Below are 15996 nucleotides of genomic sequence, written 5' to 3'. Positions count from 1 at the left end.
TACAGGAAGTTAATTCAAGACCATTAATGATTTAAGAATTGTAAAACTGGGGCACCAGGGTGCTTAGTGGGTTAAAGCCTCTGCCTTCGGCTCTAGGTCATGATCCCAGGGTCCTGGGATTGAGCCCTGCATCTGCGCTCTCTGCTCAGCAGGGAGCCTGCTTCCCCTTCTCTCTCTGCCTGCCTCTCTGGCTACTTGTGACCTCTATCTGTCAAATAAATAAATAAATCTTTAAAAAAAAAAAAAAGAATTGTAGAACTGCAGGAATTATTTAAGAGGAGAAACTTAATAAGGGCTTCATGATTATATTAAGTTTTTGAAAACATTGACTTCTAGTAATTAGTCAGTGACCAGTGACAATGTGGAATTTCCATCTCTGAATGTCTCAATTGGAATTAGGGACAAGTCACTCTGCCCATTGAAAACTGCAGAAGTGAACTCAGTCACGGAATAAGATAAAGTTTATGGCAGTTAAGAAACGAGAGGGAGAAATCACCTAAAGCAGAGGTCAGTGAACTTTTTTGGTAAAGAGCTAAATAATAAATGTTTAAGACTGTGGGGCACCTGGGTGGCTCAGTGGGTTACAGCCTCTGCCTTCGGCTTGGGTCATGATCTCAGCGTCCTGGGATGAGCCCCGCATAGGGCTCTCTGCTCAGCAGGGAGCCTGCTTCCCCCACCCCACTGCACCCCCCGCCCCCGCACTCTCTGCCTGCCTTTCTGCCTACTTGTGATCTCTGTCTGTCAAATAAAATCTTTAAAAAAAAAAATTTTTTTTTTTTAATTTAAAAAATGTTTAAGACTTTGTGGCCCAGACAGTCTCTATCACTCAACTGTGCTTCTGTAGCATGAAAGCAACTTTGGATAATGTGTAATCAAATAAACATGGCTGTATTCGAATAAAACTTCATTTACAGAAACAGGCAAGAGGCTGTATTCAGCTTTCGGGCCATAGTTTGCCAACTCCTAATGTTAATTTAATCATCAGGCTACCCAGACAGTGTGACCCTTCCAAAAACAGGTTGCCATATTCCCAAGTCCATTCCTGAGATTTAACTCACTTTTATATCTGTACACTGAGAGCTATAAATACTCTTAGGAGTCTTCATAATTACCACTGGAAATAGATTCACGAGAATGTCAGCTTATTATTATTCACTTTCTAGAGAATGAATAGTGTACTAGCCAAGGTATCCTTTTTCTCGAATCAAGGAAGCAGAGTTGCTAAATTTATTAACTAGAAAAATTGCTAAATACAGTTATAGAGTAAAATTAAGTAGTAATTTTATGGAATAGTTTATCAAGGAAATGGTGAAGGATACTGAATCATCTTTAGTTTTGTAAAGCTAAACTTAGTACCTCTCTTGTGACCAGAATAATTTTGCTCTCCAGATTCCTTTTGCCTCGCCAGGATACCCTTAGCGCATTATCTGTACTGCTTTTTTCAAGAAACAGATTCAGGTTTTTTTGGAATCCTCTTAACTAGATCCCATATAGACCTTTTCTTTTCTGTTAATGTATTCTTTCTCTAGGTGAGCTGTAACTAATGGATTGGTTTCAGTTTTGGCCAGGTCAGTGTACTTAATGGTTCAGATGAGAAGATATGATCAGTGCCTAACCCAGGACTTGCAAATAGTAGGTGCTTAATAGTATTTGTTGAATGAATGAATTTATCATATTTACCTATGACTGACATCTAATCTATCTGATGTTTTCAAACCGCACAATTAGGGAAATAAGTTGGAATTCAGATGACTTACTCTCATCTGTTACGCGTTTTGCTTGTTGTAATTCTCAGAATAGTGATTAGATCTGTTCTCAGCAGTAATCTTGTTGAAATGTAGTGCATTCATTTAAAACAGGCATTAAAGCTGATAAATTTAGGGCCTGAATTTAGACTTGGTAGAATTATTTAAACTATATGTAAAGTACCCAAATCTTAATGAACAGTTCAATGAATTTTTATTTTATTTATTTATTTGACAGACAGAGATCAAAGTAGGCAGAGAGGCAGCCAGAGAGAGGAAGGGAAGCAGGCTCCCCGCTGAGCAAAGAGCCCGATGTGGGGGCTCAATCCCAGGACCCTGAGATCATGACCTGAGCTGAAGGCAGAGGCTTTAACCCACTGAGCCAGCCAGGTGCCCCTCAATGAATTTTTATAAGTGAATACATCTACGTAAACACCACTTAGATTAATATAAAGTATTAATATATTACTAGTACCAGAATTGCAGAAGTATCCTCTTTGGTCCCTCCCAGTTAATAACCTCCTTGAAAAATAATCATTATTATGACTTCTATCACCACTAATTAGTTTTGCCTGTTTGAACTTGATATAAATGGAATCATACAGTATGTACTTTTTTTTTTTGTCTTGTTTACTTCACTCAGTATGATGTCTGTGATATTCATCTATGGAAATGGTTTATTTCCTTTAATTTTCATAATAATTTTATCCATTTTATTGATAAAATGTTTATTTATCCATTGTACTTTGATGGACACTTGGTTTGTAATTACCTGGATGTATTATGAATAAAGCTGCTCTGAAATTCTTGTTCATGATTTTTCATTATACATACACATTAATTTCTTTTGTGTATATGCCTGGCCAGGTTTGTTGGCTGATAAGATATGCATATATGTTCTACTTTAGTAGACATGACTGAACAGTTTTCTAAGGTAATTATGCCAGTTTGTGTTTTTACCAGTGAGTATATGGTTTATGAGAATTCCAGTTGCTCCTTATTTTCACCAGCACTTGATACTGCCTTTTTTCTGCGCTATTCTGATGGATATGTAGCATTGTCTCAAAGTGGCTTTAATTTGCATCTCTGTGAAAGTAATGATACTGAGCACCTTCCCATATATACTCATTTGAATATCCTCTTTCTTGGAATACCTGATTCATTCTTCTGTTGATTTTCTTAAACTGGATTGTTTGTCTTTTTCTAATTCATCTTCAGGAGTTATGTCTGTATTCTGGATGAGTCCATTGTTCGATATATAAATTGCAGATTCATTCTACTCTGTGGCTTCCCTCTTCACTCTAGTAATGGCATCTTTCAGTGAATGAAGTTTTAGAATTTTTTAGAAGTCATGTATCAGGGGTTTTTTTCTAGTTAGTTTTTTACTGTATCCTCTTTGAGAAATTTCTGCCTATTCCAAGGTTGTTAATATATTTTTTTGTTACCTTCTCGAAGATCTGTTTTAACTTACATATTTAGATTATGAACCTTCTGTAATTTACTTTTGTGTTCATTATTACGTAAAGATCAAATTTCTTTTTTTACTTCTTTCTTTTTGCATGTAGCTCTCTAGTTACCCGAGCACCATTTATCGGAAAGACCATCCCTTCCTTACAGCATTTCATTGGCATATTTGTTTTAAATTAAGTGATGATATATGTGTGGTTTCTTTTTGGGCTTTGCTCAGTTCTTTTGTATTATTTGTATATCCTTGCACCACTGCTATATATGTAAATTACTATGACTTGATATCTGGTACTATAAATTATCCAACTTTTTTTTGGTGTCTTTATTATTCTTGTTCCTTTATGTTTTTAGACAAATTTTGAAATATCTTACTAATTTCCAAACACGAACACCTGCTGGAATTTTATTAGAATGTCCTTGAATATTATATTCAATATATATTATAATATTACATTATAATTATACTATAATATAAATCCTATAATATATAATAATTATATAACAATTATATAATTATATAAATAAATTATATATAAAATATATAATTATATATTTTCTAATATATATTTTACAATGTATTGTTATATATTATATAATATATTTAATATATACTAATTATATAATATAATATTATATTAATATTATATTCCATTTTCAATTATATAGTCAATTTTTCCTTAATTGATTATCTTTATAATATTGAATCATCCAATCCATGAACAGTCTGTACATTAACTTAAGTTCTTTTAAATGTTTTTCAAAGATGTTATGGTTTTGGGGAGTACCTGGTTCATTTGGTGGAGCATATGACTCTTGGTCTCAGGGTCATGGTCTCAGGCCCTTGGACATGGAGCCTACTTAAAAAAGAAGTTAAAACTTTTTAGTGCAGATATCTCGCACATTTTCATTAGATATATGCCTAGATATTTGATGTTTTTATACAAAATTGAAAACTGTGTTTTTATTTGTATTTGTTTCTGATGTATAAAAATGCAGTTGAGTTTGTATATTGACTTTCTATCCAATGACTTTGCTGTAAGTTATTTTCATAGTTTATCTCTTTTTTGGATTTTTTTAGGCATACAAACTGGCCATCTGTGAATAGTGAAAATTTAATTTATCCCTTTCTAAATCCTTTTCTCTCCCTCTTGGCCTTACTACTTTGGTTGACATCACTAGTGGTATATGATTAGAAATACTGAGTAGTGGACATCCTTGTCTTACTCTGAATCTCCAGGGAAAAGCTTTCAGTATTTCATAATTAAGTAAGATGTGTTCTGGGGCTCTTGGGTGGCTCAGTCAGTTAAGCTCCTGCCTTTGGCTCAGGTCATAATCCTGGGTCCTGGGATTAAGCCCTTCCATAGCTCTCCGCTCAGCAGAGAGTCTGCTTATCCCTCTGCCCTTCTCCCCTGCTCATGCTCTCTTTCTTCTCTCAAATAAATAAAATCTTTAAAAAGTATGATGTTTTCTATATACTGTTTATCAGATAAATTACCATCCATTCCTCATTTATTTAGAGTGTTATGAATAGGTGTTGAATTTTATCAGATTTTTTTCCTGCATTTATTGAGGTGATCATATCTTTTTCCCTTATTAATAAGATAAATGACATTGATTTTTTAATATGAGATCTTGCATTCCTGATTGGTCTTTTTTTGGCCTATGTTGATTAGACATTCTCCTTTTTTCCCCCTCTTGTAATGCCCCTGACAGGTTTTGTTACTATGACTCTGCTGGCCTCAAAAATTATTTGGGAAGTAATACATCTTTTTAAAAGAAATGGAGGAGTTTATGTAAAGTTGGCATTATTTCCTTATTTTTTTTTTTTTTTTTAAAGATTTTATTTATTTATTTGACAGAGAGAAATCACAAGTAGATGGAGAGGCAGGCAGAGAGAGAGAGAGAGGGAAGCAGGCTCCCTGCCGAGCAGAGATCCCGATGCGGGACTCGATCCCAGGACCCCGAGATCATGACCTGAGCCGAAGGCAGCGGCTTAACCCACTGAGCCACCCAGGCGCCCCATTATTTCCTTATTTTTTAAAAAAAATATTTATTTATTTGACAGAGAGCACAAGTAGGCAGAGAGGCAGACAGAGAGAGAGGAGGAAGCAGGCTCCCTGCCAACCAGAAAGACTGATGCAGGGCTCCATCCCAGGACCCTGGGACCATGACCTGAGCTGAAAGCAGAGGCCCAAACCACTGAGCCACCCAGGCGCCCTGCATTATTTCCTTATTAATATTTGGAGGAATTCACTGATAAATCCCTCTGAACTTATTTTCTTTAGAGAAAGACTTCAGTGAAATATTATTTAATATAGAGCTGTCAGATTTTTTATTTTTAAAGGACTCCATGAAATCTGTTCAAAATTAAAGTTATCATATTATGTATCTTTTCGGTAACTGTAGGAATTTGTTATTTTTCCCTTCTTTATGCATTTTTTAATTTCATTTCTGCTTTTTCTTCTTTTAATTTTGTTTGGGTTTAATTTCTGTTTTTCCCTAGCTTTTTAAATCCATGCCTTACTTACTGAATTTTAGCATTTCTTTTTATTTTTTCTTGTATGTATTTTAAAGTTATAAATTGCCGTCTAAACACTGCTTTAGTGAGATTCCACCCTTTGTTTTATGGTTCCTGTTTTCTTCATAGTTCAGTTACAGTATTTTCTAATGTCTATTCTGATTTATTCTCTTATTAATGGTTTATTTTTAATTACATTGCTTAATTCCTAAATATTTGGGACGTTTTCTAAGTATTTTTATGTTACTGATATCAGTGATATATTTTTTCTGTCTTTACTTTCAGTTTTTCTGTGGGCCTCTATTTAAGATGTGTCTCTTTGGAGCCTCGTTTTATTATCCATTATAATCTCTTTTAATTGGGATGTGTTTAGTCATTAAAATTTTACATGATATTTATTTGGGTTTAAATCTGTCATCATGCTATTGGTCTCACATGTTCCTTGATGCTTTCTCTCTCTCGTCCTTACTTCCCTATAATCATGAAAAATTTTTATTACACATTTTCCCTTCAATTAGCTTGTCAGTTGAATGTTCTTGCATTGTTCTTTAGTAGTCACCCTAAAGATTGCTATTTTGTTAGGTAGAACCCTAAAGAGTCTATCTTGTTAGTTCTTTACCAGTTCCTAGACAATGCAAAGACCTTACAATACCTTTATCCTGACCTTTTATGCAGAATGTATTTTAATTCTACATATACTTTAAAACACAAAGACAGTATTTTTTGGTTTGTTTTAAATAACACATATTATTTATTTTTAACCATATATTTGCCCTTTACTGTTTATTATTTCCTGCATTTGCATTCTTCCACCCGGGATTTTTTCCTTATTTATTTATTTATTTATTTTTAATTATTTATTTATTTACTTGTCAGAGAGAGAGGAGCGAGAGTGAGCACAGGCAGACAGAGTGGCAGGCAGAGGCAGAGGGAGAAGCAGGCTTCCTGCCAAGCAAGAAGCCCGATGTGGGACTCGATCCCAGGATGCTGGGATCATGACCTGAGCTGAAGGCAGCTGCTTAACCAACTGAGCCACCCAGGCGTCCCAGGGATTTTTTCCTTTTGCATGAAGAACTCCTTTGGTGAATATCTGCAGGATAGGCACCAACTTCTCTTAGGTTTTGATTATCTGAAAATGTTGTTTTTGTTGGTTTTTTTTATGGAGAATATTTTTCCTGAATATAGAATTTACATTAGAATTTAATTTTCTTTCAACATTGTAAATATGTCATTTTTTTTCCTCATTAAACTTGTTTTGTTTTTGTTGAAAAGTATACTGTTGTTATTGTTGCTCATTTAAAGGAAATGTCTATTTTTAATCGGTTGCTCTTTAAGATTTTTCTAGCTTTGATTTTTAGTAGTTTAATTATAGTGTGCTCAGATGTACTTTTTGGCTTTAGGGTTTTTTGTGGTTTTTTTGTTTTTTGTTTTTTTTTAATTTTGTGAGGTTTGTAGAACTTACTGCATCTTTGACTTGAGATGTCTTTCTATTGTTAAGTAAGATTCTCAGCCATTTTTTCTTTCAAATATTGCCTTTCCTCTGTACTCTCTCCTTTTTCCGGGATTCCAATTTATGTATGTTATAGCTATCTCTCATGCTTTTTCTGTTTTTTTGTTTTGTTTTGTTTTGTTTACAGAGAGAGAAAGAACGTATGTGCTGGTTGGGAGGGGCAGAGGGAGATGGAAAGAGAAAATCTCAGGCAGGCTCCACGCCCAGCCCTGAGCCCAGCACAGGGCTTGATCTCACAATCCTGAGATCATGACTTGAGTTGAAATCAAGAATCAGATGCTTAACCAACTGAGTCACCCAGGCATATTTCTGTATTTTCTATCCTATTTTTCTGTGTGCTTCCATATGGATAATTCCTATTGATCCATTTTTCAATATACTAATTATTCTTCTGTGGTGTCTAATTTGCTACCACATCCATCTACCGAATTGCTCAGTTTTTTTTTTTTTACCTGTTCCAGAATTTCCTTTTTTCCCATAGATTCCAATTCTTGAACATGTTACTCATATTCATTTTAATATTCTAGTCTTAATGTAGTTTTTCTTCACCTTTAGGTGTATCTGTTATCTTTTTTTTCCCTCCCTCTTTTGGCATTTGGTCATTTGATTCTGTTCTTGGTAGGCCTGACAGCTTTGAATTGAACTTTAGATTTTGTGAATGAAAAATTACAGAAGCTCTTGAAGTTGTATTTTTTTCCCAGATATATTTAATTTTCTCACAAGCTGATAGACTGAGATGGCATTGATCTCTTCTGGTCTGTTTCTACTCTACTTTTCTTCTAGTTCATCATCATTCTGGGGTCTCAACTGAAGTATGGTGTTTATACCAAGAGTCTCTCCACTTTGATGAGACTTAAACTCTAATCTTTGTCTCCCTAGTACCCTTGGGATTGCTGCTGTATCTGTTCAAACATTCAGTATCCCAGCCTCTGGTTTTTAGCTATCTCATCCAGCAAATGGTCATCTTGGGAGTTGGAAAATACAGGTATTTTGTTCATTTCTTTGTTCTTTTTTCCAGGCTCTTGACTCCTTAAATTCTTGCTAGTTCCAAACTCCAGCTTTTACCTTCCAGCTGCCACTTGCCCTCTGTTTCCCCATACATTAAATCTGAAAGTGCACTGAGGAAAGAAGACACCTCCATATCTTCTTGTGTCTCCAGAATCTTGGCTTCTCACGTCCTGCCTGCCTTGTTTGTACTTCAGTCCCTTAAAGAGTAGATTGAGTTTTTAAAAATCTTGTGTCTTTTCCCCTTCAGCAGCAAGAGACTTAGTGTGACATGAATTACTCCATTAAGTCTGAATGGAAGTTCTAAGTTATATTTTCATATACTAATTTTTTTAATTTATTTATTTGATAGGGAGAGATCACAAGTAGGCAGAGAGGTAGGCAGGGAGAGAGGGGGAAGCAGGCTCCCTGCTGAGCGGAGAGCCCAGTGCAGGGCTCTATCCCAGGACCCTGGGATCATGACCTGAGCCGAAGGCAGAGGCTTAAGCGACTGGGCCACTCAGGTGTCCCTCATATACTAATTTTTAATATCTAAATATAACAGATCCACTGGAAGACTGTTTTTAGTTCTAAAGATTTTATTTTTTTTATTTAGAGACAGCATGAGTGGGGGAGGGGCAAAGGGTGAGAGAAAGAGAGCATCTCAAGCAGCTCTGTGCTGAGCACGGAGCCTGATGTGGGGCTTGATCTCATGACTGAGATGATGACCTAAGCTGAAATCAAGAATGCTTAACCGACTGAGTTACCCAGGTGCCCCAACAGTTTTTAATTCTAAAAACTCATAAGTTTCTGTGGTTTTAGTTGAGAAACAGATTAGATTTCTTTGAGTGTTGTTTTATCTACTTCTACTCTTAAAAAATAGACTTCTTTCTATATATCTTGTAAGAGACCTTTCTTTTGTTTTCTTAGGTCTCTGATTTATGATCTTGAGATGCGTCCAACTTGAATTAAATATTGTCAGATAGGTAATTTTGCTACAGAAGGACTTGCTGTAGAAAGTATGTTTCTTTGATATGTATTCCTCTTTTCATTAAATTCATAATTGACCCTTTTCACTATGTTTCTTTAAGCACTCTAGATTTGCTTTTTAAATATGATATATTTTTAAATATATTTTTAAATATGATACTTCAACATTTCCTTTGTGGATCTTTATCTTTTTACAAACCTAAATTGATTTTTCTGTTGGAAAATGATATTTATTTAAAATGATCATAAAAACTTCTCAAAGAACTTCTCAATATGCCTGTTTGGGTCCCAGTTTCTTAAAAGTATTTTTGGGACACTGGAACTGATTGACTATGACTTTATTAAGTCCTTTATGAAAGCTTTTTAAGGAATGTGCTTAAACTATCATGGCTAATGCTGTGCCAAAGGAGAACACTTAAAACCAATACTTTTATCTTTAAAAAATAAATCCTGTGCTTGGTGGTGGTGGTAATAATGCTGTGCTAGGGTTTTTGTTTTTAAAAAAGTCATAAAAGCTCCTGGTGTGACTGGTTTTGATGCCAGGAATTACAGAAAGAGCTTTGTAGTTCTTCTTGCATTTTGGAAGTATAATTTTGTTTTTCAGAACACTCTTTTATGACCTTTTTCATATTGTCCCTGATTCTGGGTATTGCAGGCGAGATAATATGTTGGATACAGTGTTTTCTATACACAGTTGCAAATAGTATCTCTTCAGGAATTTTAACCCTTTATATAATGTGTTACTTCAGGTCTTATTTCTTCTTTAGTGACATCAGTAATGATATCAGTCCAGAAATGAGTAGGAATCTAATAGTGTCAGAAACCAGCATCCCAGTCTATATAAATTTTCTTCACTGGGATTTGAAAGTTCTAATGGTCTACAAAGTAACAATTAAGCAATAATATTTAACAAGTAAACAATTGTTCGATATTAGTGGCTCAACTTGAAGATGCAGTTCTCTTAATTTCCTTAGAATTGGCCTTGTTTTAATGGAAGGATAAAGAAAATAGTGCTATCAATAAACCCATCTAACAATATAAAATCTTTTCTTTTAGCTTTAAAAATACGTGCCTTTATGTCTGTTGTACAGTTGTATGTCTTGCTGCTGTAACAAACTACTACAACCTTAGTGGCTTAAACAATACAATATGTATGATCTTACAGACTTTTGGTGAGAAATCTGACACAGGCTAAAATCTGTATTTGGGTAGGGCTGCATTTCTTTGTGGCAGCTCTAGGGAAGAATTGGGTTCCTTCTCAATTGTTTTGTTGGTAGAATTGATTCTTTGAGCTGTAGGACCAAGACCCAGGTTCTAGTTTTACTATGTACTGTAAGCTGAGAGTTTTTCCTAGCTTCTGAAGGCCACCACATTTCTTGGTTTCTGGCCCCTTTTTCCCTGTTCAAAGCCAGCAATGCAGGGGTTGAATTCTTCTTAGTGCATCTCTCTGACCCATTCTTCATCGCTGGCCACTTTTGAAGACTTGTATGTTTAAACTGGGCCCACCTGGATAATCCAGTTAATCTCCCCGTTTCAAGATCTTTACTCTTAATCAGATCTGCACAGTCCCTATTGCCAATGGAAATTGCATATTTATAGCTCCCTAGAACGTGTATGTCTTCGAGTGGCTGTTATTCTGCCTACCACTAGAATTTATAATGTTTCATATTAAAAAAACAAACAGACGTAAAACTACAACATGGAAACCTGACTCAGGGAGAAGTGAAAACCAGTCCAGCTTCCTTGATCTTTACCCTGATCAACTCTCCAGAAGGAGACTAGGCAAGACATAAAAATCACTACTTCTTAGTATGATTCTAAGAACCTGGTTAATTGGAGTTGCTGTTTTACTTTCTACCCTTCTTGTGTGGGAGAAAATCAGATGTTTTGGTTTTAGAACTTTTTTAGGGGTTGTAGTAGAAATAAAAGAAAGCAATATTAATAATCTGAGTCCATTAAGTACTTATGCCAGGTACAGATCTAAGCATTACTCATTTTCTTATTCATTCCATTTACCAATTCTGAGGTAGGTACAATCATTATTCCATATTACTGGCAAAGAAACAATGCTTAGAAACTATTTTGCGGGGCGCCTGGGTGGCTCAGTGGGTTAAAACCTCTGCCTTTGGCTCAGGTCATGATCCCAGGGTCCTGGGACGGATCCCTACATCAGGCTCTCTGCTCAGCAGGGAGGCTGCTTCCCTTCCTCTCTTTCTGCCTGCCTCTCTGCCTACTTGTGATCTCTGTCTGTTAAAGAAATAAAATCTTTTTTAAAAAAAGAAAGAAACTATCTTGCTCCAGGTTTGGCTGGTAAGTGGTACAGATAGAATTCAAGCCTGGATCTTTTTAGTGTTTGAACCTCTTTTCTTTATTGTGATAACATATAATATCACTGCTTTTATTAAGTTCTTATGAGTATTCATGCAGATAATTTATTACTTTAAATCATTGTCTTACCAAGCGAGTGCATTTTACACTTAATTTCATTTTTGTTCATACAGGTGAAAAACCATACAAGTGTCAAATTTGCAATCAATCTTTCAGAATTAAGAAAACTTTAACAAAACACTTGGTTATTCATTCTGATGCCCGGCCTTTCAACTGTCAGCACTGTAATGCAACATTTAAGCGGAAAGACAAGCTGAAATACCACATTGACCATGTTCATGGCATAAAATCTCCTGACGATCCTCTCAATACTTCTGAGGAAAAACTTGTATCTTTGCCAGTAGAATACTCATCTGATGATAAAATCTTTCAAACAGAAACAAAACAATATATGGACCAGCCCAAAGTTTATCAGTCAGAAGCCAAGACTATGTTACAGAATGTGTCTGCTGAAGTGTGTGTTCCAGTAACACTGGTTCCAGTTCAGATGCCTGACACTCAGAGCGATCTGGTGCGTCATACTACCACACTCCCACCGTCTTCTCATGAGATCCTATCGCCACAGCCACAAGCGACTGATTATCCCCGAGCAGCTGATTTAGCTTTTCTGGAAAAGTATACTCTCACTCCTCAACCTGCAAATATAGTTCATCCAGTACGACCTGAACAAATGCTAGATCCTAGAGAACAGTCTTATCTTGGAACATTGCTAGGCCTTGATAATGCTACTGCTGTACAAAGTATTTCTAATAACGAGCATCATTCATGAGTAAATCTAAACATTCCACAGACTTTTGATGGTTTTGTGCTAATGGTAGCCTAGACTGATGGCTTTTAAATTAGTAAGGCTGCTATTTTTCATTTTCTCTAGTTTCTCCAGTCCTCAGAACCATTTCAAATCAAGAAAAATATATATATCTCTGTTTACTGAACAGAATATTGGGACACATTTTGAGGTATAATATTTGAAATGAACATTTTTATGATTTTTAAAGATAACTTAGTGCTAATTTTTAATGGTTTCTCAAACTTTTCAAAATTATTAGCTGTTGACTTTGTGGTTTTGTTTTTGGGTTTTTTCTTAATTATCCATGGAAATTTTCATTCTTTAGTTTCAGTCTGTTTTTCTCCTTGACCATCTTCTAAACAAGATTAAGGACTGACCATGTAGCCTTTAAGAAAGAATATAAGAGTACACTGATAATTGCGACTCTTCCTTATTAAGATTCATTATTATTTCTTCCACATTTTAAAAAGCTGAAATTAGGAATTTAAATTTATAGGGAACTCTTGGCTATTTCCGTGGTTTGTTTTGTTTTTTATTTTTTAATGTGGCCCTAATTTCAGGTTATAATTAATCCTTTGGTCTTTTCACAAACTCAAAGCAAGGAAGCTAACTTAATGTAAGAACAGTTTGTTAAATGAAACCTAGAAATGAAATAATTATCCAAATAATTGGTTTTTGCCTGTGCTTCAATTATTATGAATAAGAAATGCATATTTTTAATGTATAGGCATTAAATTATACAAGTTGAAAATGTATTAAAGGCAAATTATGACAGTTTTAACTAGATAGCTTTAAAGGTAAGTTCATGTTTTAAATTTTATCATTTAAGAAACATCAGCAATACATCATAGCATGTATCTTCATCTCACTAAAGGAGGGGCAATTATAACTAATCAATGAAATTTAATTAACAAGCTACTTTTGGTCTCATTTACTTTGGCTAATAAAATTGTGGGAAATAGAACCTAGATATTTCATATATAATCATAAGGGAAGGTGCCAAAGTATAAAATTCATGTCTAACTAAACTTAATGTTTACTTTAATTAAAGGGAACCACTACTTGTATACAGATTTACATGTAATGTAGATTTTTATTTTGCTTTTCACATAAGCCCAATATCTGTAATTATCCTTGATTTTTTGTTTTTGTAGGAGATAAAAGTTGAGGACTTGGTGAAAAGAAATAGCAGTTAGAGCAAAAACCACACTGATAAAAATTAATCGAGGAAAAAAGTTAAAATTATAAAATACCTTTAAAGATGTGCACTTTCCATATTTTCAAGTCAATTTAAACTTAAACTAGGATAATGTTTCCTAGTAGAGCTGCTTGAAGGATTAGAATAGGCAGGGTTGATTTATTATTAGCATGTCATTTGTATGTAAACTACTGGAAAAGAGCAATTTTAAGAGTTTTCTAGTTCAGTTTTGTTTACACTCCTAATTGCTTTAAGCACTTTTTTTTGTGTAAACTGTAAAGTCTGGCCCAGCCCTTGTGAAAAAAATCACAAATAAAATAATGAAGTTTTAATGAATAAAATTTAACCACTTAATAATGGGGAAACTTGTTTGCTGAAGCACTTAAGAAATGAAGGTACTTTACAGGAGCATTCACCATACTAGTGGAAATAAAAGAAAAAAAAATGTTGAGATTGAGGCAGTTAACCAAAGTAGCTCATATAAGTAACAAAACCAACCTGAGTTTCGCCTCAGTTATCAAGGTTTGGTTGTAATTAATCTAGGACCAGTAGATAAAATTAATGTATTCTTCTTTTTAAAAGGTTCTTACTTTTGTGTGGAAATGTTATATCTGAGGTACTTACATGATTGAACTTGACTATATGAGGTACTATTAGTCTGTTAGTCTTTCAAATTGACTTTTAAAAATGCAGATCTTTATGATTTTTATCATAAAGACCAGCAAGACTTTTAATTAAAAAACTTACTGTAATGAGATGAAATAATACCTAAAAGTACACCCTGCCTTACATAACCATCGTAGAAAAGTTTGGACTTACAAAAAGGCAGATGGTATGTCTGGGTCTGTGTATGGTATATTATATGCTTGGTAGCAAGAAAGAAAGAGGGTGTTGCATTTTCACATTGAAAAGAACACTTTGCTTTTTGAAGGTATTTACTTTAGGATTCTTTTAATAATAATTTCCTAATGCTTTAAATATGTAATTTGATTGTAGGAATTGGTTTACAGTATAAAACTTCTCTGGAACACATTTCTTATATAAAGTGAAATAGAATGATATTTAGTTATTGTTGTAGATAAACTTGAATACTGGTTTAGTCTTTCATAAAATGCTTTCAGTTATCTCGTTTAACCTCATAACCAGCTCTAAAAGAGAAAGGACATGTTATATTCCCATTTTAGAGATGAAGAATCTGAGGTTAAGATAAAGGACTCAGTTAAGCTCACATCATTAATGTCAGAGCTACTAATGGGGAAAGAAAGCTAGCATTAATAAATGCTTACTGTGTGCCAAGCACTACATTTTCTCATGTGATCGTAAACAGTCTGGGAATTAGATAGTATAATTCTTATGAAGAAATTACTCAGCAGGTGGACAAACACACAAATCTGCTGCCTCTAATTTCCAAAATTAGAATATAGGAAATTTTAAAATTGTGAAAACCTCATGGATTTGGGCAAACTGAATGTATATAAGTTGTTGAAGTTGGCACAAAAAATATGTAATGAGGCCTACTCTTTTCAGTTAACCTTTTATAATATTTAATTTGGAGTATTTGGACAAATGTTCCATTAACTCTAAAATCCATTAATTTTGTAACTATACTTAAAGTTTTGAATCTTGCAACTAAGCTTAGCCTCATTCAGAATTTTTATTTTATGAACATAATTTATTGTTTTAAATTAATTTTTTAGCTGATAGCAGTTAGCACTTAATATGTAAACTGAATAATTTATCAAGTGTAGAAATTTGTTAACCTAATCAGTTTTTACTTAAATGCACCAAAGATTTTTAGTAGGTATTAAAATAGTTTAAGAGAATTAAAATTCTTTGTTGTTTGAATAAATATTTGTCCAAAGAAGCACAGTTGAAGTCCTAGGATTATGGATTTTAAAAAAAAAATCATTAGTTTGAATACGAAGATTAAGTGTTTGTGTTTATATGTATAAAAATAAAAACAGAAGAAAATACTCTGGGAATAGTCATACTGACAAACCAGTTACAAGTAAGAATACTCAGTTTTCCTCAGTTTAATTAATTGAATGTTATCTTTAAGTGGACACTATTAAATGCTAAATAATAAGCTTATTTTTTACACTACACTATTAAAATAATTTTGCCTTAGAATTTTTTTTTAAGACAAGTCAAAGTTATTTTTATAAAAAACCCCACCTATTTTTTGCAGCCTGTAGTACCATTTAAGATTAGCATTTGTTCTTCATGCCAGCAAGATTTAACCAACAACTGTAAAGGTAATTATCTTTGCATACTTTTAAGTAATTTAGTCATTTATTGCTGGAGAAAAGGAGTAGAATAAATAGGGTTTTAAACTGGTGCTTTATTAAGTGACTTCCTTTTAAGTGATTGTAGGTCATGAAATAGGTACACTAATAATATCCTGTCAAC

At 34.0% G+C, this 15996-nt stretch overlaps 1 protein-coding gene across 3 annotated transcripts in view; it reads left to right on the top strand.

Moving 5' to 3' along the window:
- The window catches only part of ZBTB41 (zinc finger and BTB domain containing 41), a 45709-nt gene extending 33072 nt beyond the window's left edge, over positions 1–12637 (top strand). The window contains exons 11-12 of one of the 3 annotated variants that reach the window (XM_032317749.1): positions 8120–8225; positions 11716–11798. In XM_032317749.1, coding sequence (XP_032173640.1) covers positions 8120–8225; positions 11716–11719 — 110 coding nt within the window. In that variant the 3' untranslated portion in view covers positions 11720–11798. Of the gene's footprint in view, positions 1–399; positions 587–8119; positions 8226–11715 lie in introns of those variants that run through there. The other 2 variants (XM_032317748.1, XM_032317750.1) reach the window with 2 other exon arrangements.
- The last annotated feature ends 3359 nt before the right edge of the window (positions 12638–15996 follow it).

Source organism: Mustela erminea, chromosome 17 (assembly GCF_009829155.1).
Source record: "Mustela erminea isolate mMusErm1 chromosome 17, mMusErm1.Pri, whole genome shotgun sequence".
Classification (NCBI taxonomy): domain Eukaryota; kingdom Metazoa; phylum Chordata; class Mammalia; order Carnivora; family Mustelidae; genus Mustela; species Mustela erminea.
Note: the sequence above shows the minus strand (reverse complement) of the source record. Positions and strands in the feature narration are given on the sequence as shown.